A 24416-nucleotide genomic window follows, 5' to 3' on the forward strand; every position below is an offset into this window, starting at 1 on the left:
GTTGCCCTTGTGGTCGTCCTAGACGTCGTTCTCGAGGTAGTCTTAGACGTCGTCCTCTAGATAGTCCTAGATGCCGTCCTAGGCGTCGTCCTTGAGGTCATTCTTGAGGTCGTCCGAAACGTTGCCCTTGTGGTCGTCCTAGACGTCGTCCTCGAGGTCGTCCTAGACGTCTTCTTAGGCGTCGTCCTTGAGGTTTTTCTTGAGGTCGTCCTAAACGTTGCCCTTGTGGTCGTCCTAGACGTCGTCCTCAAGGTCGTCCTAGACGTCGTCTTAGGCGTCGTCCTTGAGGTCGTTCTTGAGGTCGTCCGAACGTTGCCCTTGAGGTCGTCCTAGACGTCGTCCTCAAGGTCATCCTAGACGTCGTCTTAGGCGTTGTCCTTGAGGTCGTTCTTGAGTTCGTCCGAAACGTTGCCCTTGAGGTCGTCCTAGACGTCGTCCTCAAGGTCGTCCTAGACGTCGTGTTAGGCGTTGTCCTTGAGGTCGTTCTTGAGGTCGTCCTAAACGTTGCCCTTGTGGTCGTCCTAGACGTCGTTTTTGAGGTAGTCTTAGACATCGTCCTCTAGATAGTCCTAGACGCCGTCCTAGGCGTCGTCCTTGAGGTCATTCTTCAGGTCGTCCGAAACGTTGCCCTTGAGGTCGTCCTTGACGTCGTCCTCGAGGTCGTCCTAGACGTCGTCCTAGGCGTCGTCCTTGAGGTCGTTCTTGAGGTCGTCCTATACGTTGCCCTTGTGGTCTGAAGAAACTCAATTTTCGTTTTTCTTGTATAGCCATCGCACATGACGCAATCCCAATATACATCGTCATCTTCTGTTTTGGTTTTGTCAAACATGGCGTACGGCTCGTTCCTCGCGGCGGAGTTCTAACATTTTGGTGCCGAAAACTCGGGATGACAACGATATAGTCACGACGGAATGACGACGGGGCATCCACCCGCAACGAAACGAGCCAAGGGACGCCGCAAGAAGAGCGAGCTCCAGCGACACTACCGACGTTATCACTCAACGAGGCCTAGTGACGTCACAACGAAACGCGCCAAGAAAACGCGCTAAAGGACGCCGCAAGAGAAGAACTCCAACGACGCTACCGACGTTATCACTCAACGAGTCAAGTGTCGCCGCAGGAGACCGAGCTCTAGCGACGCTGCTGACATTATTACTCAACGAGGCCTAGTGACGCCGCAACGAAACGAGCCAAGGGACGCCGCAAGAGAGCGAGCTCCAACGACGCTACCGAAGTTCTCGCCCAACGAGGCCTAGTGACGCTGCAACGCCAGCAACGCCGCGAGACCCAGAGACGCCATGGAACGACTAAAGCAGAAGCGGACGGCTCTGAGGTCTCAAGTAACGAGGCTGATCTCCGACATCGACGCAGCTATCGCAAGCCACTCCGACGAGCGAAGCCTCAACGTATTATCAGTGAGGCTCAGTGAGTTGCGAATACAGCTGAGCAACGTGAACGCATCCATTGAACCACTGGTACCTGACGGAGATGTTGAGCAAAACTACGCCCGCACGATTGAATATGACAAGATCGTCGCGTACATCGCCACCATCGCACAGGAGGTAGAGGAACTCCGACGAGCGAGGCCCCAAACCGGTACAACGCGGATTCACAACGACGGCGACGGACGCGTTGCAACCTCTAAGGTGAAGCTGCCGAAACTGGAGCTTCAACGGTTTGGCGGTGCAGCTACCGATTGGCAACCCTTCTGGGAACAGTACAAGCAAGCCCTACATGACAACGACAGCCTCTCTAACGCTGAGAAGTTCTTGTACCTGCGGTCGGCGCTTACGGGAAAGGCAGCATCGGCGATAGCCGGCATTCAAGCAACGGGAGAAAACTACGATACCGTCGTTGAGCTTCTCAGGGAGCGCTTCGGTCGGACTGACGTTCTCATTCAAGAACACCTCTCCCAACTACTTGATTTGCCAGCAGTACGACACTCGAGCGAGGTGAGCGGATTGCGACGTCTCTATGACCACTTGCAACGTAATATGGCCGCTCTCACCGCGCTCGGGGTGAAGAACGAAACTTACGGAGCTATGCTCTGCTCTGCGCTACTGAGAAGGCTGCCGGGAGAGTTAGTCATTGATCACCACAAGCGTCGACGTCCTACGGACAAGGAAAACGACTGTATCGAGATAGAGAGCCTACAACGCTTCCTTAAGCTCGAAGTGGAGAGCCGTGAAGAGGCTCAACAAGTTCGTCAGCGAGAAGCCAAGAGTATGAGCCATACCAAAATAACAGAAGGCGGAAAGGCTTCTCTGGAGGGATCAGCCGCTGCTCTTTCCTCAACTAGTCACTCCAAGCAAACTGAACCGTGCGCATTCTGTGCCACGAAGAACCACGCTACACGAAATTGTCAGACATCAATTTCTCTGGAGGAGAAGAAGCAAAGATTTCGAGAAGCAGGACGATGTTTCCGGTGTTCGATCAAGGGACACACCTCCAAAGAATGTCGCAACAAAAGAATCATGTGTGAAACATGCGGGCGAAGGCACATAACTGAAATGTGTGACCCATCCTGGAAGAAAAATAAGAACACCGCAGCAGAGTTACACTCTTCGACTGGCAGGAGGAGCGATAAAACTCCTGCTGTACTACTTCAAACAGCTCAGGTCTGGGCAGAAGGGAAACGGCGAAGAGCTCTCACGCACATCCTTTTTGATGGAGGAAGCCAACGAACCTTTGTGATGAAGAACTTTCACGTAAGCTACAGCTCGAGGTTGTTGGTAAAGAAGACATTGCTATCTATTCTTTTGGAGGAGCAGGAAACATCCTCAAGGAAAAACGCAGAAGGGTACGAATCTGGCTAAGGAGCCAGTACAGCCAAAAGAAGCACTGCCTAGAAGCTCTGGAGATACCAGAGATTTGCTCCGATCATCTTCTTCTACCTGAGAGTGTAGTGCAAGGAGTCCAAGTACAGATAGCTGAGCTGGCAGACGTCACCTTCCCACCAGCCCAGTTATTAAGACATGGCATTGACATTCTTATTGGTGCTGACTACTATTGGACTCTTGTCTCTGGTGAGGTCCGAAAAGTGCAAGGCGCTCTAGTCGCTGTCAAAACAGACTTTGGATGGACACTTCAAGGACCGATTCCCCACAGCGGTTTGACTGCCTCCTGTTCTACTGCGGCAGTTCTGAAGGCCAATGTGGGTGGAAGCACATGCTCATTGTCTACCGAGCTCCGGTCATTTTGGGAGCTGGAAAGCATGGGCATCACCGATCCTAACCTCTCACAAAACGAAGAGGAGAATGAAGTTGTCAGAGCATTTACATCATCCATCAAGCTAACTACCGGACGGTATGAGGTGGCCTTACCTTGGAAGCCAATGAACCTTCAGCTGGCAGACAATGAAGGAGTTGCAAGGAAGCGTCTGGTGAGCCTCACAAAGAAGTTGCTTAGGGACGATGTGATGCTGACTGAGTATGATTAGACAATTCGCCAGTATCTCCAGCAAGGATTTGCGGAAAAGATTTCCCCGAATGCAGACAAGGCAGAGAACCATGTATACTACATGCCTCACCGTGCTGTGTTACGACCTGACAGCCTCTCGACCAAGGTCAGAGTCGTGTTTGATGCGTCGTCAAGAGAACCAGGGTGTCTGTTTCTGAATGACGCACTAGAGTCAGGACCAAACCTGAATCCAGGCCTCCTGAAAGTGTTACTGAACTTTCGGATTCATCGTATCGGCCTCAGTGCAGACATTGAGAAGGCATTTCTACAGATATCACTGAGACTGGAAGATCGTGACGCTCTGCGATTTTTCTGGTACGAACGAATGCCAACGAAGCAAGAGCCGAACCCTCCTGTAGAGGTTTGGAGGATGACAAGGGTTCCTTTCGGAGCGACCAGTAGCCCGTTCCTTCTCGCAGTCACGCTACGTCACCACTTGTCGATAACAGAAGACTATCCGGAAACAACGAAATCACTAGCCGAGAGACTCTACGTCGCTGATCTTATCATCGGAGCGAACACCGAGGAAGAGGCGGAACAGTTCTATCGACAAACATTACATGTCATGAAGCTAGCCGGAATGACAATGCGGAAGTGGAACACAAATTCTACGGAGCTGCAGCAGCTATTCAACGAGGAAGGAACCGGGTGTGTTCTAGATCAAGTAGAGTTTACCACCTCTAGCGTTTCTCGAGTGTTAGGACTTGTCTGGGACAAAGACAGCGATTGCCTGGCGTTCTCCATGGAGCCTGTTTTGGAATTCCTAGACCGGAACTGCAACACGAAACGATTCATTCTCCAGGCATCATCTCGCATATATTACCCGTTAGGACTCATTTCCCCAGTCACCGTGACAGCCAAGCTGATGTTTCAAACCCTCTGGGAACTGGGTGTCGACTGGGACGCGCCGCTACCTGAAGAGGTTCAAACAAGTTGGACGCAGTAACATACAGCACTGCACCACTTAACGAAAGTAACAGTACCCCGAAGGTGCCTTGAGCTTCCTGAGGATGACCGAAACGAAGTCCACATATTCACAGATGCCAGTCCCAAGGCTTATGGGGCTGTGGCGTACCTGTGCACGCAGACTGCACCAACGAGGGTGACTTTGGTTTTGTCCAAGACCCGGGTGGCGCCGCTAAAGAAACTTTCTCTCCCAAGACTTGAATTGATGGGAATGGTGATAGGGGCACGGCTAAAGGACTACCTTACTAGATCGTTGAACCTACAAGTAGCCAGCTGGTACCTCTGGACAGACTCACCAATCGCACTACATTGGGTGCGAGGTTCTGCTCAGCAGTGGAAGCCCTTTGTGGCCAATCCAGTATTGGAGATCCAACAGCTGACTGATCCAGAGCTTTGGAACCATTGTCCTGGACTAGAAAATCCGGCTGATCTGCTCACAAGAGGGGTGACACCCGAAGCACTCAAGTCGAGTGCGGCATGGTGGAACGGACCGCCTTGGCTCACGGAGCCACCTGCTGCCTGGCCAACGCATGAAGCAGGTGTTGATATGACCGCGGCTGATGAAGAGAAGAAACAAGTTCGAGTCCATAGCGTGACACTGAAAGAAGAACAGGTTTTGCCTATGCAGCGCCACAGTTCCCTTTCGAAGATTGTTCGAGTTGTTGCCTGGATACGACGATTTATACATAACTCTAGACATCCCAGCCAAAAACGCGAGGGTTATTTGACGACCGAAGGAGTAGCACAAGCTCAAACGTGTCTGATCCTGCAGGTTCAACAGGAGGCGTTTCAGACAGAGCTCCAATGCGTTCGACGCTCAGCACGCATGGACAGCAACTCTCCGTTACGGGACTTAAACGCATACCTCGACAAGGACGGCGTGCTGAGGGTCGGAGGACGCCTCAGTAACGCTGACATGTGTGACAATGCAAAGCATCCCATCATTCTTCTGTCAAATCATCATTTTACCGAGCTTTTAATCAATGCCACGCATCGACGACTTCTCCACGCTGGTCCCCTTGAGACTCTGACAGAACTGCGGGAACAGTTCTGGGTCGTTCGAGGAAGACAGATGGTAAAAAAGGTGCTGAAGAAATGTGTGATATGTGACCGTGTCAACAGCCGAGCGGCCACCGAGCCAGTTGCTCCACTCCCTCGAGACAGAGTAACCCAAGCGGCCCCCTTTGAGGTGACTGGCGTGGACTTCGCCGGACCGCTCAACACAAGGGATAAAGGCAACAAAAAGAAGTCTTACATCCTCATTCTCACCTGTGCCGTTACCCGTGCATTCACCTCGAACTAGTGACCGACATGTCCACCCCCATTTTCTGATGGCCTTCAGACGATTTGTGTCAAGAAGAGGAGTGTGCAGAGTCATCTTTTCTGACAATGCAAAAACGTTTCAGCGTGCTTCAAGAGACCTGAAGAAACTGTGGACCACGTTGCGTGGAGAGGAGAAACAAGCCTACTTCGCTGATCGGCAGATACAGTGGAAGTTTATAATCGAGAGAGCTGCCTGGTGGGGTGGGGTCTGGGAAAGGATGGTCCGGTCGGTGAAATCCTCGCTCAAGAAAGTTTTGGGTAACAGCTACTGCAACTTCGAAGAGCTGACGACCATCTTAACTGAAATTGAGGCTGTAATTAACTCAAGACCTCTGACATACGTCTACACCGTAGCCACCGAAAAGGAACCACTCACCCCTTCCCATTTTCTGGTGGTAAAGCGTTTAACTGCACTTCCGACCAGCTCCAGCGTGGAGCCTGTGCCTCCCCTTGAAGGACAATACAGCAGGCGGTGGCGTTACCGTCAAAGGATGGCAGATAAATTTTGGCGTAGATGGAAGAGGGAATACTTGACCAGTCTGCGATCTGCTCATTTCACGGTGCCGACTTCCTCCAGTGCCCTGAAGAAAAGAACTCTAGTGTTGGTCCACCAACATCTCCAACCTCGACAACTTTGGAAGACGGGAGAAGTCGCAGAAGCATTGACTGGACGAGACGGGCACATACGAGCTGCTATGGTGCGTCTTCCTAATGGTACCATTGTTAGGAGACCCGTACAACTTTTATACCCCATGGAATCTATTTATTAATGACTTGACGTCATTGTGGGGGAGTGTGAAGAAACTCAATTTTCGTTTTTCTTGTATAGCCATCGCACATAACGCAATCCCAATAAACATCGTCATCTTCTGTTTTGGTTTTGTCAAACATGGCGTACGGCTCGTTCCTCGCGGCGGAGTTCTAACATGGTCGTCCTAGACGTCGTTCTCGAGGTAGTCTTAGACGTCGTCCTCGAGATAGTCCTAGACGTCGTCCTAGGCGTCGTCCTTGAGGTCATTCTTGAGGTCGTCAGAAACGTTGCCCTTGAGGTCGTCCTAGACGTCGTCCTAGGCGTCGTCCTTGAGGTCGTTCTTGAGGTCGTCCTAAACGTTGCCCTTGAGGTCGTCCTAGACGTCGTCCTCAGGGTGGTCTTAGACGTCGTCCTCGAGATAGTCCTAGACGTCGTCCTAGGCGTCGTCCTTGAGGTCATTCTTGAGGTCGTCAGAAACGTTGCCCTTGAGGTCGTCCTAGACGTCGTCCTAGGCGTCGTCCTTGAGGTCGATCTTGAGGTCGTCCTAAACGTTGCCCTTGAGGTCGTCCTAGACGTCGTCCTCGTGGTAATCTTAGACGTCGTCCTTGAGGTCGTTCAAGATGACAATAAGCTCATATATATATATATATATATATATATATATATATATATATATATATATATATTGTTACAAAGACGACGACACACATATCTTTGGGAAATAGGGGCGCGCGCTGCATGTCTTGGACGCACGAGCTGGGAGCGATTCGGCTGATCCGCCATTGATCGCCTCTGGTCTTCCCACATCGCACCATCAAATACGTCTCTCATAAACACCCTCACAAGTGGTGGAGGTGCAGACGATTCCCAACCTCTCGGTTCCTGTCCTATCGCGATCGGCCCTGGAGCTTCGCAGCGGACGTTCAAAGCACAACGCAATGCCGAACGAGGCGGGCAATGCCAACGGACAACGACCACCCGCTGCACCGCCCATTAAGAACCGCCAGCGAGATCCACCAATTTTCAATGGAGCACCAGAGGCTGATGTCAACGACTGGCTAAGAAGTTACGACCGGGCTAGCCTACATAACAGGTGGGACGATACTCTCAAGCTCGCGAATGTAGTTTTCTTCTTGAAGGATACCGCACTCCAATGGTTTGATAATCACGAAGAAGAGATAAATTCCTGGGACGGATTCCAATTGGCTTTCTCGGAAGTATTTGGCAAACCTGAGCGCCGCAAACAACAGGCGAAAGATAAACTTGCCCGAAAGTACCAAACTACAACCGAGTCCTCCACGTCCTACATTGAGGACGTCCTTCGCCTGTGTCGGCGCGTCGACGCTAACATGACCGAAGAAGGCAAAATCCGGCATTTGTTCAAAGGGCTATCTATCACACGAGCTATTCTCAATCGTAGCTCCAAAATCCCCTCCATCTGTTCAGCACCTCATTACAGAGTGCAAGAAGTACGAGGAGTTGCAGAGCGCCCGAATAACAAACGAACCCTTCGAACGCCTGCCCGAAGTATCTCAACAGACCACAACGGCGTCCGACCTCCCACAATTAATTCGGCAAATCATCCGCCAGGAACTGCTGGCGTACTTCGGCACACCACGATCGTCAGATGGATCTCCAAACCAACAGAACGACACCGAAACTATACAGAAGGTAGTACAGGACGAAGTACGAGCTGCTCTCCAACCACTCGCTCCGCCTACCCCTACGTACGTGCCAGCACCACCAGCACCCACACCCTGCTGCCCAATGCTGTACGACACGCAACCCCGCTACCAGACGTCCTTCCTACACCACCCCCCTCCCCCACGACGAATTTATGGTCAACAACGACGCACCGACATTTGGAGAACAGAAGACCAGCGCCCGGTGGGCTTCTACTGTCACACAGCCGGTCATATCGCCCATTACTGCCGTCGACAAATTAATAATAACGCCTATTATCATGCGCCTGGCAATCCGTCTCCCTATTCCAGAGATTTTGACGACAGCCGCTCCTCCGACGCACGCCGCTCTGCAAATGATTCACAAACACCTCACGAACACCGCGGCCGATCACCCTCGCCGTACCCCAGACGTCGCCGATCAGTGTCACCCTTCAACCACGCAGCCGCAGCGTCGACGCCGTCGTCAAACTAAGGAGGGCAGCCTGTGTTGCCACCGGAGGTCAGGCTGCACTGCCACAAGTTGCCGAAAATCCTCCTTTTATTGGACCGATGAGACTTAACGCTCATATTGCAGGACAAACATTCGTCGCTTTGGTCGACACAGGAGCCGCCAAATCATGCATATCAGACAATGTCTGCCGCCGCTCACGTAAGGTAATTACACCAGCCAACGGACACCTATTGCGCATGGGTAACGGCGAATTGGTGCAGCCTCTCAGATGTGCATCAGTGTCCATCCTCATTGCAGACATATCCTATATTGTCGTATTCCTCGTCGTTTCTAACTGCGTCGCTGACGTTATTTTAGGCTGGGATTTCTTGTCTTCCACAGACGCCTTTATAAACTGTGCTAGAGGCGAACTAGAGCTGAGCTGCATTGACTCCGTTACTGATCCCTCCCATTTGACAAACATGACCCTCCGCACAAACGACGACCTTCTTTTGCCACCATGATCCGCCGTTGCCGTGGCGCTCAGAGCCGACCCGTCGTTTATTGGCCCCTCTGGACTAGTGGAACCTGCTGAATCACTATTTGCGAAGAAAAGTATTGTCGTCCCATACTCCATCGTGTCCCTAGTAGAAGGCAGTGTTTGTCTTTGCCTCACCAACCCATCTACGGAGTCGCAAATACTTCCCCGGAACACTCGTGTCGCCAATATCACCATGTATCAGGAACACCACATCGCCACTCTTTCGGAACATTTGTCCCCCCCCCCCCACTTGTCTACACGCTTGTGCACGCGACATGAATGACAACTTTACAAGGATGGTGGACGCTAATTTGCCTCCGGAGGACCAACATCGTTTAATCACCCTGCTTGAAGCTTATTCTGATTTATTTGACTTCAGCAGCCAAGCCCTTGCTCAAACATCCGTTGTCCATCATCACATTGACACTGGAGAGGCACGCCCACTAAAAAGCAGACCATACCGAATTTCACCCACAGAGCGCAAAGTCATCCAACAGCACGTCACCGAAATGTTGGTGAAGAAAGTCATCCAGCCTTCCTTTAGCCCTTGGTCTTCACCCGTCGTCCTCGTAAAAACGAAGGATGGGTCGTGGCGCTTCTGTGTAGACTACCGCCGCCTGAATAAAGTAACCAGGAAAGATGTCTACCCACTGCCGAGGATCGACGACACACTAGACGCCCTCCAAGGGTCATCCTTCTTTTCATCGATGGATTTCCGGACCGGCTACTGGCAAATACCAGTCGCTGATGCTGACAGACCTAAAACGGCATTCGTGACACCTGACGGCCTCTACGAATTCAACGTAATGCCGTTTGGTCTGTGCAGTGCTCCAGCAACCTTCGAAAGGATGATGGATACATTGCTCCGCAGCCTCACCTGGGATATATGTCTATGCTACCTCGACGACGTCGTCGTTTTCTCAACCATACTTGATCAACATTTACACCGGCTGAAGCAAGTTCTTGGTTGTTTTCGCTCCGCACAGTTACAATTAAACTAGAAAAAATGTACGTTCGCTGCTCGACAACTGAAAGTACTTGGCCATGTAGTCAGTGCCAATGGCATCAGCCCGGACCCCGACAAACTCAGAGCCGTTTCTGAATTTCCTGTCCCGCAAGTTCAAAAAGACGTCCATGCTTTCTTTGGACTGTGCACATACTTCCGAAAGTTCATCCCTGGCTTTGCTCACGTCGCTGAAACTCTCAATCAACTCCTTCGCAATAACACCACATTCCAATGGGGCCCACTTCAACACCAATCCTTTGAGTCCCTTAAATCGGCCTTGACGAAAAGTCCCATTCTTGGCCACTTTACTGAAGGAGCCGAAACCGAGATACGAACAGACGCTAGTGGACATGGCATCGGTGCCGTCTTGGCTCAGAACTTCTCAAACATCCAACGTGTAATCGCCTACGCGAGTCGCACTCTTACCCAATGTGAACGGAATTACACTATAACTGAACGCGAATGCTTAGCTGTTGTATGGGCAGTGTCAAAATTTCGCCCCTATATCTACGGCATTCACTTCCATATAGTGACCGACCACCACGCACTATGCTGGCTCACCAGTCTGAAAGACCCCTCAGGACGTCTTGGGCGATGGTCCCTCAAACTGCAAGAATACAGGTTCACCGTCCTCTACAAGTCTGGAAAAAAACACCTCGATGGCGATGGCTTGTCTCGATGCCCTCTACCGCTCGTCGCTCCTCATCAAGACACAAGAAACTTGCTCACGACAGCGCCTTTGACAACGGTTGACGTTTCTGCAGCCCAGGCGTCTGATCCTTACCTAAAACCGATAATTGATTACCTTCTTGGGGTAACCCCACATGTCTCACAGAGCACAGCACGCTCCGCGCGTTTGTTCGCCCTTCACAACGGCACCCTATTCAGACGAAATTACGACCCGGAAGGACGTCCTTGGCTTCTCGTCATTCCACGAGAGCTGCAAAGAGATGTTATTCGTGCAAATCATGACGACCCAACGGCCGGACATCTAGGTTTCTCCAAAACGTACTTTTGCATCCGAACCAACTACTTTTGGACCGGAATGTACCGTGCCATCAACAAATATGTCCGTTCTTGTCACCAATGCCAAACCAGGAAGATTCCGACGACAAAACCATCTGGTACACTGCACTCCATCTCCCCACCACATCATCCCTTTCAGAGAGTTGGAATTGATTTCTTGGGCCCTTTTCCCGTCTCCACCAATAACAACCGGTGGATCATCGTTGCTATTGATTACATGACCCGCTATGCAGAAACCAAATCTGTTCCTGAGGCTACCGCAAGAGAAGTTGCGAACTTTTTCCTCACCTCCATACTACTACGTCATGGAGCTCCACAGTCCATTACCAGCGACCGTGGATCCTCTTCATTGCAAAACTTCTGAACGAGATCCTGAGGCTCGTCAGTACAATTCATCGTGTGACAAGCGCTTATCCTCCACAGGCTAACGGCCTCACCGAGCGGCTGAATCACACACTAGCTAACATGATGTCCATGTACATTGCCGACAACCACACTAACTGGGATGAGATCCTTCCTTATGTCACCTACGCCTACAATACCGCACGTCAAACAACTACAGGATTTTCTCCCTACTATCTCCTGTATGCTCACGACCCTCTCACAACTCTCGACACTGTTTTGCCATATATTCACACATCTCTGGACCCCTTCGCCTCTGATATCATTTGTCGAGCCGAAGACGCCCGTCGACTCGCCCGGCTACAAACTCTGCAATCGCAACAGCTACAACTTCGTCACGAGGACACCCACATACCAGTGTCTTACAGTATCGGCGACCTTGGTTTACTCAAGACACCAATTCGCCACACTGGAAAATGTGAAAAACTCCTGCCTAAATTTACCGGTCCATATCACATCATACGCCGTCTTTCCGACATAAACTACGAGCTGGCTCCAATATCTCCGCCCCGCGACCACCGCTCCAGACCACAAGACATCGTATACGTCTCCCGCATCAAGCCTTACTCGCCACAACGCTAACCACCCTACAGTACCGGATGACCGGCACTACCACCACCGGGGGGAACTGTTACGAAGACGACGACACACTTCTTTGGGAAATAGGGGCGCGCGCTGCATGTCTCGGACACAGGAGCTGGGAGCGATTCGGCTGATCCGCCATTGATCGCCTCTGGTCTTCCCACATCGCACCATCAAATACGTCTCTCATAAACACCCTCACAATATATATATATATATATATATATATATACTGTGGATTAAATTGGGTAGCGCAACGATTAAATTATGAGGCACTTGGATTAAATTGGCCGTCGCTTGGATTAAAATGAGCGAGGAAACCTGTAGTTGGTGAACATATTTCCAGATCTGAATTAATTCCTCTGATTTTCTTAGAACAATTCAACTATCAAGTCAACTGAAGAAAGTCACTTCTGCAAAATCCTCAAAACAATTTTCGCCATGACCCATTTCCAATGATTACCACCCTTAGCTGTAATGACGGTCACAGAGTAACAATGGATGAGTAACTTCCTGTGCATGAAGACGACCGAATAGAGCGAAAGACAAGTAGTCATGGTCCAATTTTCAGTGAATATATTTCATTGTATTCTTTTCGTGGATGCATATTCATGAAGATACTACCCTGCTCAGTGTATTGGCACACCAAGGGGATAGGAGAAAACGTGGAAGTTAAGGATTATCGCCCCGCAGTTTTAAGAATAAATCCCAGTTCACGAACGGAGATTGTAGTGGTTGGACGTCGCTAAGCTAAGCTTTCGAAACATCATCCGCACGTTTGAAGTTCGTAAAAGTAGAGAAATGTCAGAAAATAGGTGTCCGACGAAAAGCGCCCCCCTAGAAAATAATAAAAGACAACAAATTTTATTTGCTTAATTCTTTAGTTCTTGCATTTCTAGTGTATCAGCCTCTCGTAAAGTTGCACGACGGGGTTATTTTCATTTAGCGAGAGGATTGAAAAAGTAGCAATATATTATTGTCTTCGGAATGATGGCGGACCCTGAAAATACTCTACGATTTTTTTATTTTTCGATTGTTATTTTGCTTTTTCGTCGCTTGTTTTTACACACCTGCTGTGGAACACAGGTTTGAACCTGATATTATGTACTTTTTCTTCTCGAAGTTTAACATCGTTCACGAATTGAAAAAGATACTGAAACTGAAATAATTCATTCTTACATTGTTAACAAAGGTACATACTATTCGCTACGACCTAAGTAAAATAAGTGGTTCCCTTTATTCTCCGGCAAAGAGACATAATGTTAGCGTGTTTGTTCATGGGAACGCACAGGAACAACGCTAAAATACACTGGTTGCCGTCTGCTTACGGTTTTGTCTCTGAACTCGCTTAGGAACCAGCGCCAGATGAACCTCTATTGTATGTTATATTAACTCTAAAGTCAAGCCAACAGAAGCGAGAAATTTCAGTGAAAAATCTCTTTCAAGCTATCGCCTTAATAGGCAAACCAGGGCATGCGTAGTTGCTGTTACGTCGCGCCCATATTGCTAGTGCATTCTGTATACGAGACCTCTAACCGCGAGATTAAAGGAGCAGGTCCATATTTAGAGCGACAGCTGTTAGTGGGAACCTCTCAGGCAAATTCCATGACCGTCCTTCGCAGAAACTGCCAGTGGTGTCATCTCTCACACGATCGCTTATAGCATCTACCGCTGCGTTTATAGGAAAAGTTCCCCGTCTTGCCGGATTCTAACCAGCGACCTATATGACTGGCAACAATCGTTTCCTATATATTCTACGTCTCTAACTGATCTCTCGACCTTTTTTTATTTATTGTACCGAGCTATCGACAAGAGAAAGAATAGACAAAAAAAAAAAAAACTCCCGGTTTACTGTGTTCTACATTGAATTGTATAAGGAGGTTTATTTTTCGGACGTCAGAACACTGTTATGATTGTGCATGGCAGAAGATTGTTGCGTGTTTTGTTTTACATTTTAAGTGAAAATGTATTTTTGTGTCACCCAATCCTGTTTCGGTCCTAAAAAAACTGGCAGTATTAATAAATAAATAAAAGAAAACAAGAGCCTAGACCGTCCACGCTACACCAGAGGACAGCGAAATTCAACGAGCGCGTGATGTAGGCAGGGAGTTCGAAAGAGACGCCCTGATGTTCTCAACTAGTCAGTGACTACACGGGTAGAATATGAGCTGGAGAATTAGATGACAGCGTCCCTAGACGCAATAGCGCATTGCTCTGGTTAGAATCATTAGTGGGTAGACGCAAAGTTGGTTGCCTTTGTCACTGTGCGAACGGGTTCGAACGCCGAACATCGTATGCTAGCGTTCGGCGTTCGAACTCGTTCGCTCAGTGAGTAGGCAAAGGCTTTGTGCCCACTCACTAATAATTCAAACTAGAGAAATTTGTTTTGACGTCTCATTCTCCAGCTCAGTTACTACATATATAGTCAGTAAGAAGGTGAGAACGGCGGGGCATGTTCTTCATTCGAAAGGATTGGACATCAATTTTCCTCCCTCTATAAAATGCCTCCAGGATGGTCTGAAATGCAACACGACCTGCCTGCAAAAAAACAATGGGGTCTGGGTGGTTGAAGGTGAAAAGCAGAGGAGGCAGAAAGCCGGATGGGCAATAGTCAAAGAGCAGAAAAGTGTTGACAGTACAGAGGTATAGACCGGGACTAAAGAACAAACATAATCGCAAATATATTCCAAAAGCCGGGGGAAGTCATATTATAAAACGTTTCACTCCGGCTTAACATAACGAAACACATAACAACAACACATAGACGTTTCACCACCTATAGACCATTCCATTTAGCGCTCTCTGGGCGGCACCATTTTGTTCGACAGCAGCGCCCTCTCTATACATCCGGGAAATTCAGCGGGTTCGGCGGGGTAAAACGAGAGAGAGGGCACGCACCCGACTCCGCTAGCAGACGACAAAACGGGAGGTTGCCATTCTCCATCCTTGGGCTGTATCGGCGGGCTGTGGGGAACATCGAACTTTCGCTCGTGGCTGCCGTTGTGAAGTGGTTCGCGTTCTTAGAGTAGTTATGGCTTCTCCAAAATTAGCCTAGAGCTCTCTGTTGTTCTACTTCGGTAAATGATCAACTGCCATATCTTTTTTTCCGTTACTTAAATAGCAGTTCAGTCAGCCGGCAGTACTAACCCTCAACTACTGCGTGTATTGCGGCAGGAGAGCACGTTTTTATTTATTATTTCAGACATCCACTCATGGTCGCTAAAGGCCTACACCAGTACGAACTTTGTATAGTCAAAAAGGTACAGCCACAGGATTCACTTTTCGGCGGAGAGACCAGCAAGTCTGACACAGTTTTCCCTATTTTCTTTTATTTGCACGCAGATGACAGCGCAATTGGACTCAGTCTTTTTATCTAGCATATATACACGATAACTGGCATACCAAAATCTGCGCATCTGCGCTTGAAATTTCCAAAATGACGCGATTTTAAATAGAGTTTGGTCACTAGCCGGATGCTAGGTACTGCCCACTCGGCGGAGCAGACAACATGCGGGTGAGAGGGGGAGGGCATTTTAGAGCGCAGCTCTTAGGGGCCCGTTCCCGGCTTGAGCGGCGTCACCGTCGGCGTTGGCGTCGCCGTCGGCGTAACCAAGGTCATCCCAAGGTCACGTGACTCCCCAAGGTCACGTGACCCCCCCCAGGGGCCACGTGACCCCAAGGTCACGTGACACCCAAGGTCACGTGACTCCCCAAGGTCACGTGACCCCTCCCCCCAGGGTCACGTGACCCCCAAGGTCACGTGACACCCAGTCACGTGGCTCCCCAAGTCACGTGACCCCCGGGGTCACGTGACCCCCGATGACGTCATCAGTGACGTCACTGATGACGTCACCGGCATCCGCATCCTCATCGTCATCATCACTGATGACGTCGCCGGCATCCGCATAGTCATCGTCATCATCACTGATGACGTCACCGGCATCCGCATCGTCATCGTCATCATCACTGATGACCTCACCGGCATCCGCATCGTCATTGTCATCATCACTGATGACGTCACTGGCATCCGCATCGTCATCGTCATCATCACTGATGACGTCACCGGCATCCGCATCGTCATCGTCACCATCACTGATGACCTCACCGGCATCCGCATCGTCATTGTCATCATCACTGATGACGTCATCAGTGACGTTACTGATTACGTCATCGGTATCCGCATCGTCATCGTTACTGATGACGTCATCGGCATTGGCATCGTCACGTGACCCCCCTAGGTCACGTGACCCCCACCCAAGGTCACTTGACCCCCCCCCCTCAGTACCCTTCCCTCCTCCTCCTCAAGAGCTGCGCTCTAATTCGGCATTACAGGGAGTTGTAAACGGCTTTCACTTTTTCAGAGCGCAGCTCTTAGGGGCCCGTTTCCGGCTTGAGCGGCGTCGCCGTCGGACTCGCCGTCGGCGTAACCGCGCGGTGCATCATGGGAAATGTCCCATAGTGCACCGCGCGAGCACCTTACCGGGGTCACGTGACCTCGTGGGGGGCACATGACCCCCCGAGGTCACGTGACCCCGGTGCATCATGGGAAATGTCCCATGATGCACCGCGCGAGCCCCCCACCGGGGTCACGTGACCTCGTGGGGGGGCACGTGACCCCCCAGGTCACGTGACTCCCCTGAGGTCACGTGACCCCTCTTCGAGGTCACGTGACCCTCTCCTCGAGGTCACGTGACCCCCCGAGGTCACGTGACCCCCGAGGTCACGTGACCCCCGCCGATGTCGCGTGACCCCCGATTACGTCATCGTCACTGATGACGTCACCGGAATCCACATCGTCATCGTCATCATCACTGATGACGTTACCGGCATCCGCATCGTCATCGTCATCATCACTGATGACGTCATCAGTGACGTCACTGATGTCGTCATCGGTGACGTCACTGATGTCGTCACCGGCATCCACATCGTCATCGTCATCATCACTGATGACGTCACCGGCATCCGCATCGTCATCGTCATCATCACTGATGACGTTACCGAAATCCGCATCGTCATCGTCATTATCACTGATGACGTCATCAGCGACGTCACTGATGACGTCACCGACATTCGCATCGTCATCGTCATCATCACTGGTGAAGTCATCAGTGACGTCACTAATGACGTCATCGGTACCCGCATCATCATCGTCACTGATGACGTCATCAGTGACGTCAGTGATGACATCATCGGCATTGGGGGTCACGCAACCCCCAAGGTTACGTGACCCCCCTGGTTAGTTTAACCCCCCCCCCCCCCCAGTGCCCTTCCCTCCTCCTCCTCAAGAGCTGCGCTCTAATTCGGCGTTACAGGGAGTTGTAAGCGGCTTTCACTTTTTTTTTCTCTTTTCACCCCCTCGGCTATGACCCTAATGGAACGGTCTATAGACCTTTGCCAAAAGAGTTCTCTGGCCGCCGCCATTTTGCGACTCGAGCGACCACTATCAGCCAGAAATTTCTGTTATATCCGCCTGAGCTGTGGAAGCCGGTTTTTCATGAAAGTTTTTACTCTATTTGCCTATCCAGGATGCTTACCCTTTGTGTGTTATCTTCCACTTTGAGGACCAGGGGAACCAGGAAATACCAGGGCTCGTAGCCCGCTCGGCCGTCGCAAGAAACAAACGAAGAAAGCGAACGTCACGCAGCCCCCGACGCGGGCCGTTCGACATTCTTCGAGGATTATTCCCATTGAGATAAACTCCGAAAAGCCTTCCCAGCTATGTTTACTGACTTAGCGAAAAATACCTGATAGGTCGCTCATGTCCGGTCATTTGCCTTAATGGTGCGCAAAAAAAAAAAAAAAGTCTTTACAAAACGTGCTTTAAATCAAGCCGGATTCCGTCCGATCACCGAGACGCGCCTGTCATCGACGCTGTATACCAGATATGCTGTGTAATTTTAGACCTTTCTCAAGTCCTGTTCGGATAACGCGGCGCCGTTGGCTACGTACAATATATGGTGTTCGATTAATGAGACTCGTTCAATTTCATGTTGTGAGCGTGGAATACCCATGCGTTTCGGCTATCCTGTGTGGTTAAATATTTTCGACAGTTAAGACCTTTGTAGACTGACAAGATTGAGTGTATGATGTAAACATTTCAACATAAAATGAAACCAACATTCCAGTTCCATTTGTTCACGAAATCACAAAAAACAGCTGTCATTTGGTTGTTTTTGTTCTCAAAAATAGTACAGTGCTTCTTAAACACCGTGATAAATTATATTAGCCACAGAACACAAAATAAAATAAGAAAACGCAGCGATTCAGCCGCCACTAGCGTCCGGAATTGCGCATACGCAGGCTGCCACAGGCCACTGAGTAGAAATCCCTCAGCCCAGCGCCGATGTATGGGTGTCCGCAGGAGATTAAGATCTCATAGACTGTCCCCTTTTTGCAAAGAACGAACTTCATGCCAGCTTAATGTGTCATTCGTTGTTGTTTGCTTGACTGTCAAAAAATGCCCAAACAGAAGTAGGCAACAGACAACAACGAATGCCACATTAAACAGGGCATGAAGTTAGTTCCTTGTAAAAAGTGGACAGTCCATGACCTCCCACTCTCCTGCGGGCACTCATACAACCGTCAAACGGGGAGATGCCGAAATATCACATTACGGTAAAAGGTGGAGCATACTCCCGTTTATCAATGCATTGACGGGACTGCGGCTGTGAGCCACGGTTTAGTGACACAAATATTCTGCACAAACACCAAACTCAGTTATCTAGGGAGGCTATTGAGGCCTACCATGTAGCAAAAAAGAAAAACAACGTGCGTGAGCCAACCATCAGTGAACCTCAGAGACAGTGAGATGGACTTTTTTGACCTTGAATAACTCCTCCTTCGAAGAAATCGAAAAATAAGCTACCCCACAGTAAAAGAAGATGAAGCCACACCACAGTGAAAGAAAAAGAAGAATCCTTATCTGCGTGTTTTTTTTATATAAGAAAGTTGATAGTCCGCGCCTTGTCCTGTGTGTATTTCTCTCCTCTGTGTCCTTGTATTTTACGCTGTTTTTCATCATGAGAAACTTCAAAAAAAGAAATGTGACTTGTGACTAACGCATTGCCGCCAGATTGGTTACAAATGTACATGTGACTAGAAGTGCCAATTCTGAGATGTAAAGAACTGTTCGTGATAAGACTATTCGCCTGGTATTAGAGGGGAAAAAGCAAGAAATCACAAAACGCCGTTTTTTTGTTTTTTTTTTTTGTTTTTTTTTTTCCAGTCACATTTTCCAAAGTGCCTGTCCCCACCTTCACCAGACACAATCTTCATCAGGCCTTTCTTCATTATGGTCAGTCGAAACTGCCTGATGAGCCTCATGGATGTAAGTCGCTTCGAAACTTTATATTTAGAGGCATCAAATATCGCATACTTTGACGTTCCCTTTGGCCACCCCGTTGAGCAATGTAAACAAAGTGAGAAGATTTCGGACCGCAAACTAACACCAAATATCCCCCGAATTATTTCACAAATGACACCTTAACTTAACATACTTACCTGCCGTGCCATATTTAAAATCAAACTTGGAAGTTTAGACATTTATACACGAAGGTGCAGAACCCGAAGCCTGTACGGTAGTTAAAGCTTTCGCAGCAATTTACAACTATTTCTTATACGTAAAAACTACATTTTTGTGCTTTACATAGGCATTTGGTGCACCTCATTTAGGAACTGTAGACCACCTGAGAATCTTCACCATGAAATCGAAATCTGCAATAGATGCGTGAACACCTCAACAAGTCCTTGACAGAGTGCAGCTCGCTCGGGATTATTGGGGCCTATAAAATAAGGACTTTAGATTGGCACCTTGCTCCGGGACCGCCAAGTGGACTTTATAGTTTCTTAATAAAGATAGCTTTATGTCAAACATTTTTAGTCAACGCCAGTGAAAACGTTTGTGCGGGTTAAAACAAAGGAAGACGTTTACAACACCCTGTAAGGCCGAATTAGAGCACAGCCCTTTAGGAGGAGGAGAAGGGAAGGATACTTAGGGAAGAGTATCCCCTCCTCCCTTCTCCTCACCCTCTCATCCCCCCTGCTACTCCTCCTCCTCCCCTCCTCCTCCTCCTTCACCTCCTGCTCCCCTCATGCTTCAAGCTCCTCCCCTGCTCTCCTCCTCCTCCCCTCCGTATCCTCCTCGCCCCTTCTCTTCTTCCCCCTTCTCCTCCACTTCTCCTCCCCTTCCTCCTCCTCCCTTCCCCTCCTCCTCCCTCCTTATACCCTCACCTTTCTCTCCCCTCCTCTCCTCCTCCTCCCCCTCCTCCTCCTGCCCTCCCCTCGTCGTCCTCCTCCTCCCTCTCCCCTCCTCCTCCCTTCCCCTTCCTCCTCCCCTCCGCCTTGTCCTCCTCCCTCTCCTCCTCCTCCCCACGCGGTGCACATTTCCCATACTGCGCCGCGCGGTTACGCCGACGGCGACGCCGACGCCACTCAAGCCGGAAACGGGCGCATATAAGAGCTGCGCTCTAAAATGAAGGGCCTTATTGATTTCTACAGAGGCAGCTGATTCCTTGACGCGTCGTTTCAGGGCATGTTCCAGCACAATGAGGAGCAAAGCCTGATGACCAAGGGGATGTTCTATGGTGTGCTAGGACGTCTCTACGAGTCCAAGGACGTCGCAGCCAAGTTTGTGGAGAGGAACGGACATCCGAGCAAGCTGACCGGTTTCCAACAGATGGCCTTTCTTCTCAGGGTTTGTGAGAAGGATGGCCACGCCATGTTAACTTCTCGTAAAGTAAACTTGAATTCGCATACATTGAGATGGGTTACCATCCGCGGGCTAGAGCACTTTTCCGCCGGTATTGAAAACGCAAACGTGTAATCGTAATCGTAATCGTTATCTTTATTGGCTCAGGAGTGCCGTGGCACCGCGGAAAGGCGATAGCCCGTACCATGGAGGCCCGCGGTGCCACGTCTAGTGTTGATGATTATGAGATGATATATACAAGGGGGGGGGGGGGGGGGAGGGGGGGGGACGACGCAGTCTTCTCAACATCGCAAGCACCGTTGCTTGAAGGTTCGGGGTTTGCCAAGACACTTCTACCAGCTGTAAGAAGTGCCTGGGCAAAGGGTGCTGTCCGAAGGCTTCACCGTGCGGCTGGGAAAGCCTTGGCGGTTTCATGGTGTTCAGGACGACGTGCTCTTCTGATCCACCGCACGAGTCTTGGAGGTTCGGCGGCGGTTCAGGCCAGTAGGCAAGCGAGCCAAGGTGACCTTCGGTAGGCTGTTCAATGGACGTTCTGGATGGTAAAGCCCAGGCGGTTCATGGTGCGCTCGCTCGCTTCGTTGAAGGCAGCGGCTCCAGGTGGTGGCCCAGTCAAATTAGACGGCTGCCACTCCCGATGCATTGACGTCCAGGGCTAGAACGTAGTGCCCCGGTCACCCGGTGTAGCTTCCTGGCATCGTCGTCGTCGTTAATGGTACCTAATGTACCTGCTTGATTCAGGAAGCCGCCACGGACAGACGCCCACGGTCCCACGGCTTGGTGGCCCTAGTTATTCCGTGGGATTTAAGTTATTCAGGGCGCAACTCTCAACGCCGATGCAATTACGAAGTGTGTTTTGAGAGATCTGTCCCCGACGACAGGCTCAGTGCTGGAAGGAACACTATCTCCAGCTTGCCAAGGATGCCATAAAGAACATGCGCATTGATCTCACGGAGGAACAGACAGCGCTGGAGATGTTCGACGTTATTTCGAAGTCACTGCCACTTCCACAAGAGGTAGGCGCATTGTTCTCTTAACCCTATAGAAACATATGCACCCATACGACTCGCATCACATATTGCCTCGGGAAACAGCAACAGAAGAGCATATATATTGTTTCTTTCTCAATGAAAAATGCACAGGTGAATTTGTTGTTTGGCAATAGTTATCTACCTTATTTTTCCTGTGAGATGTTACAAAAATTAAATCATTTTCTTACGCGTATCGTTATTTTTTTCATTTGCGATAATTGATTTAAATTGATGTGGCAGACTGCATCTGATAACATATTCAGTATGTGATGTGTATAACTATGTACAAAAATTGCGAGATTTTCTTGAACCCTGTAACTTTGACTTAATGTAAAATATGCGATATGCGTCGTGCGGGTGCATACACCTAGTTCACTTTTCAGAGGGATCTTCCTAAAGAAATGAGTAAACAGCTAGCTTGTATAATTTCAGCCTCACTTTAACCTGATGACCACCTCCATGCTCTCCTCCATGAGCAACGTGATGCTCCTCGTGACCTTGGGCAGCGTTTCCGGAGGTAGGACGAAATGCTCGTGTAAAATATTACTGTTATAAGACCCTGTTAAACATGCATCCTCTGAGAGTGAGTCCGTAAAAGTGGCGTTTCAAATACTTTTGCTCTTGTTTTACAGCGCAGCTCTAATGGTACGTTTACACTTGCGGATCCGCCAGCGAATCCGCCCAGCTTTTGCCGCTGGGGCGAAACGCTGGGCGGAAAACGCGGCGGCGAGGCGTATAGGTCCGGGATCTATTTCTGCCGCCGAACGAGGCGTTTCGCTGACTGGAAGTGGCATTCTTGCGCAGCGCGACGCTGCCTGCGTCATGAGTAGGCGTTCTTCCGGGAGCTGGCAACGCCCGGGATTGCCCGGGGGCGAGAGTTGAGGTGGGAACTCTCGCGCCTCCTCGTCACATTTGACGGGGTGTTACGAGAACTGCTGCCGCAGCCGGCGCCGCCGCCGAAGGAAATGGATGTAAACGCAACCCGCTCGTCGCCGCCGCCGCCGGGAGCGGATCCGCGCCCGCGGCAGCGGATTTCTTCTCAGGTGTAAACGTATCATAAGGCGCCCGTTTCCGCATTTCGCGGCGTCAGCGTCGGCGTCGCCGTAACCACGCTAAATTTAGCGGGAAAATGAACGCCACGTCTTTTTAAACTTAGACTAGGTGGCGCAAGCAACCGCTCGTTAAAGGGTATAGCCATTAACATCCATCCATCCCTTCGTCCGTCCGTCCGCCCGCCCCCGCCCCCCCCCCCCCCCCCCCCACGCACACACACACACCCACCCACCCGTCCGTCCGTCCGTCCGTCTGTCCGTACGTGACCTCAGCACCAATTTGATTCCACGCTAAAGTTAGCGGGGAAATTCAGTTTCTCCGATAGATTTAGCGGGCAAATTCAGCTTCTTTGCTAGATTTAGCAGCAATTTTGACGTTACGTGACCTCAACACTAATCCGATTCCCCGCTAAATTTAGCGGTTTCAAATGTCAAATTGCCGAGAACGCTATGTAGGCTGTCTCGTTACATCAATAGCTGCGGAAACCGAGTTTGGCCACGATTATAAAATGCTTTTAGTACAGCTGCCACTGCCTATAAATGCATCACAGGCATACTGAGGAAGGAAGATATTATTCCCGGCCTTGCGGGTGACACAGCTCATGAAAAAGGCGCATTGACACGCGACACGGAAGAGTATCTTCCACGACGCAGAAGGGTGGCTTTGTCGAGATCCCATGACGAAGATGGACCGTCAGGCGAAACCAACTTCGCATCTGGCCAACGACCCGATAGTTGCCGTTTGCGATATACTAAGTACTGAGGCGACTTCCATTAGAACGTTTTTCAAGCTGCAGAAAAATGCGCCGTCGCACGCACGTGTGAAGACTTTCATTAAAGCTTTCTCGCTCGTTTTTTTACAGACCTGACACCCGAAGTTTTCTCAGACCTCGCCACGCTGTTGTCCAACTGCCAGCAGGTGGAGAGCGCCGATGTTCCCGCCAGGCTGAAGGTGACTTGCCCTTACGAGGGGAGATACACAAATATTCATACTGTCACAAATAAAAATGACTCAATGAAAATTAAATTTAATAACTGTTTAGAGAGGCACACGTGTGCCTACTAACTCGAAGGAAAGATAGCTCACATCTTCCGTTTGTGATGGAAGCGCGCCTGACCCGATCTTGCCCAATGCCCACGGCCCCTCTACGCGCGGTAAGCTCAGGTACGCTACGAACTAGAACACGCGGTGAGAGCGTACAATAAGCTGGACATTTTCAGTAGAGTTCGAAATTTTAAAAAAGGAACTGGTTCGAAACCACTCCTCTGCAAGGCAGCCGTGCACGTTGCCAAGTCCGCCACGCACGCGGAAATATCAACTATACAAGAAAGCAGATCTCTCTATTTGAACAGTTTACAAAGCTGTCCTTTGATCGCCTGGCTTAGCGCTGCATCGCTATGTTTCAGATTAAAGCGCTCGGTGGTTAACCCTAGTTTAGCTCAGTAGACGCGCCCCAG

General features: G+C 50.0%; 1 protein-coding gene across 1 annotated transcript in view; it reads left to right on the top strand.

The window, feature by feature from the left end:
* Nucleotides 1-24416, top strand: part of LOC8031031 (putative phosphoenolpyruvate synthase) — a 382894-nt gene that overhangs the window by 263351 nt on the left and 95127 nt on the right. The window contains exons 24-30 of the mRNA XM_040212580.3: nt 3571-3576; nt 5498-5509; nt 19412-19498; nt 20699-20863; nt 21757-21891; nt 22339-22423; nt 23822-23910. Coding sequence (XP_040068514.2) covers nt 3571-3576; nt 5498-5509; nt 19412-19498; nt 20699-20863; nt 21757-21891; nt 22339-22423; nt 23822-23910 — 579 coding nt within the window. The remainder of the gene's footprint in view (nt 1-3570; nt 3577-5497; nt 5510-19411; nt 19499-20698; nt 20864-21756; nt 21892-22338; nt 22424-23821; nt 23911-24416) is intronic.

Source organism: Ixodes scapularis, unplaced genomic scaffold, assembly GCF_016920785.2.
Source record: "Ixodes scapularis isolate PalLabHiFi unplaced genomic scaffold, ASM1692078v2 PGA_scaffold10__122_contigs__length_95168666, whole genome shotgun sequence".
Taxonomy (NCBI): domain Eukaryota; kingdom Metazoa; phylum Arthropoda; class Arachnida; order Ixodida; family Ixodidae; genus Ixodes; species Ixodes scapularis.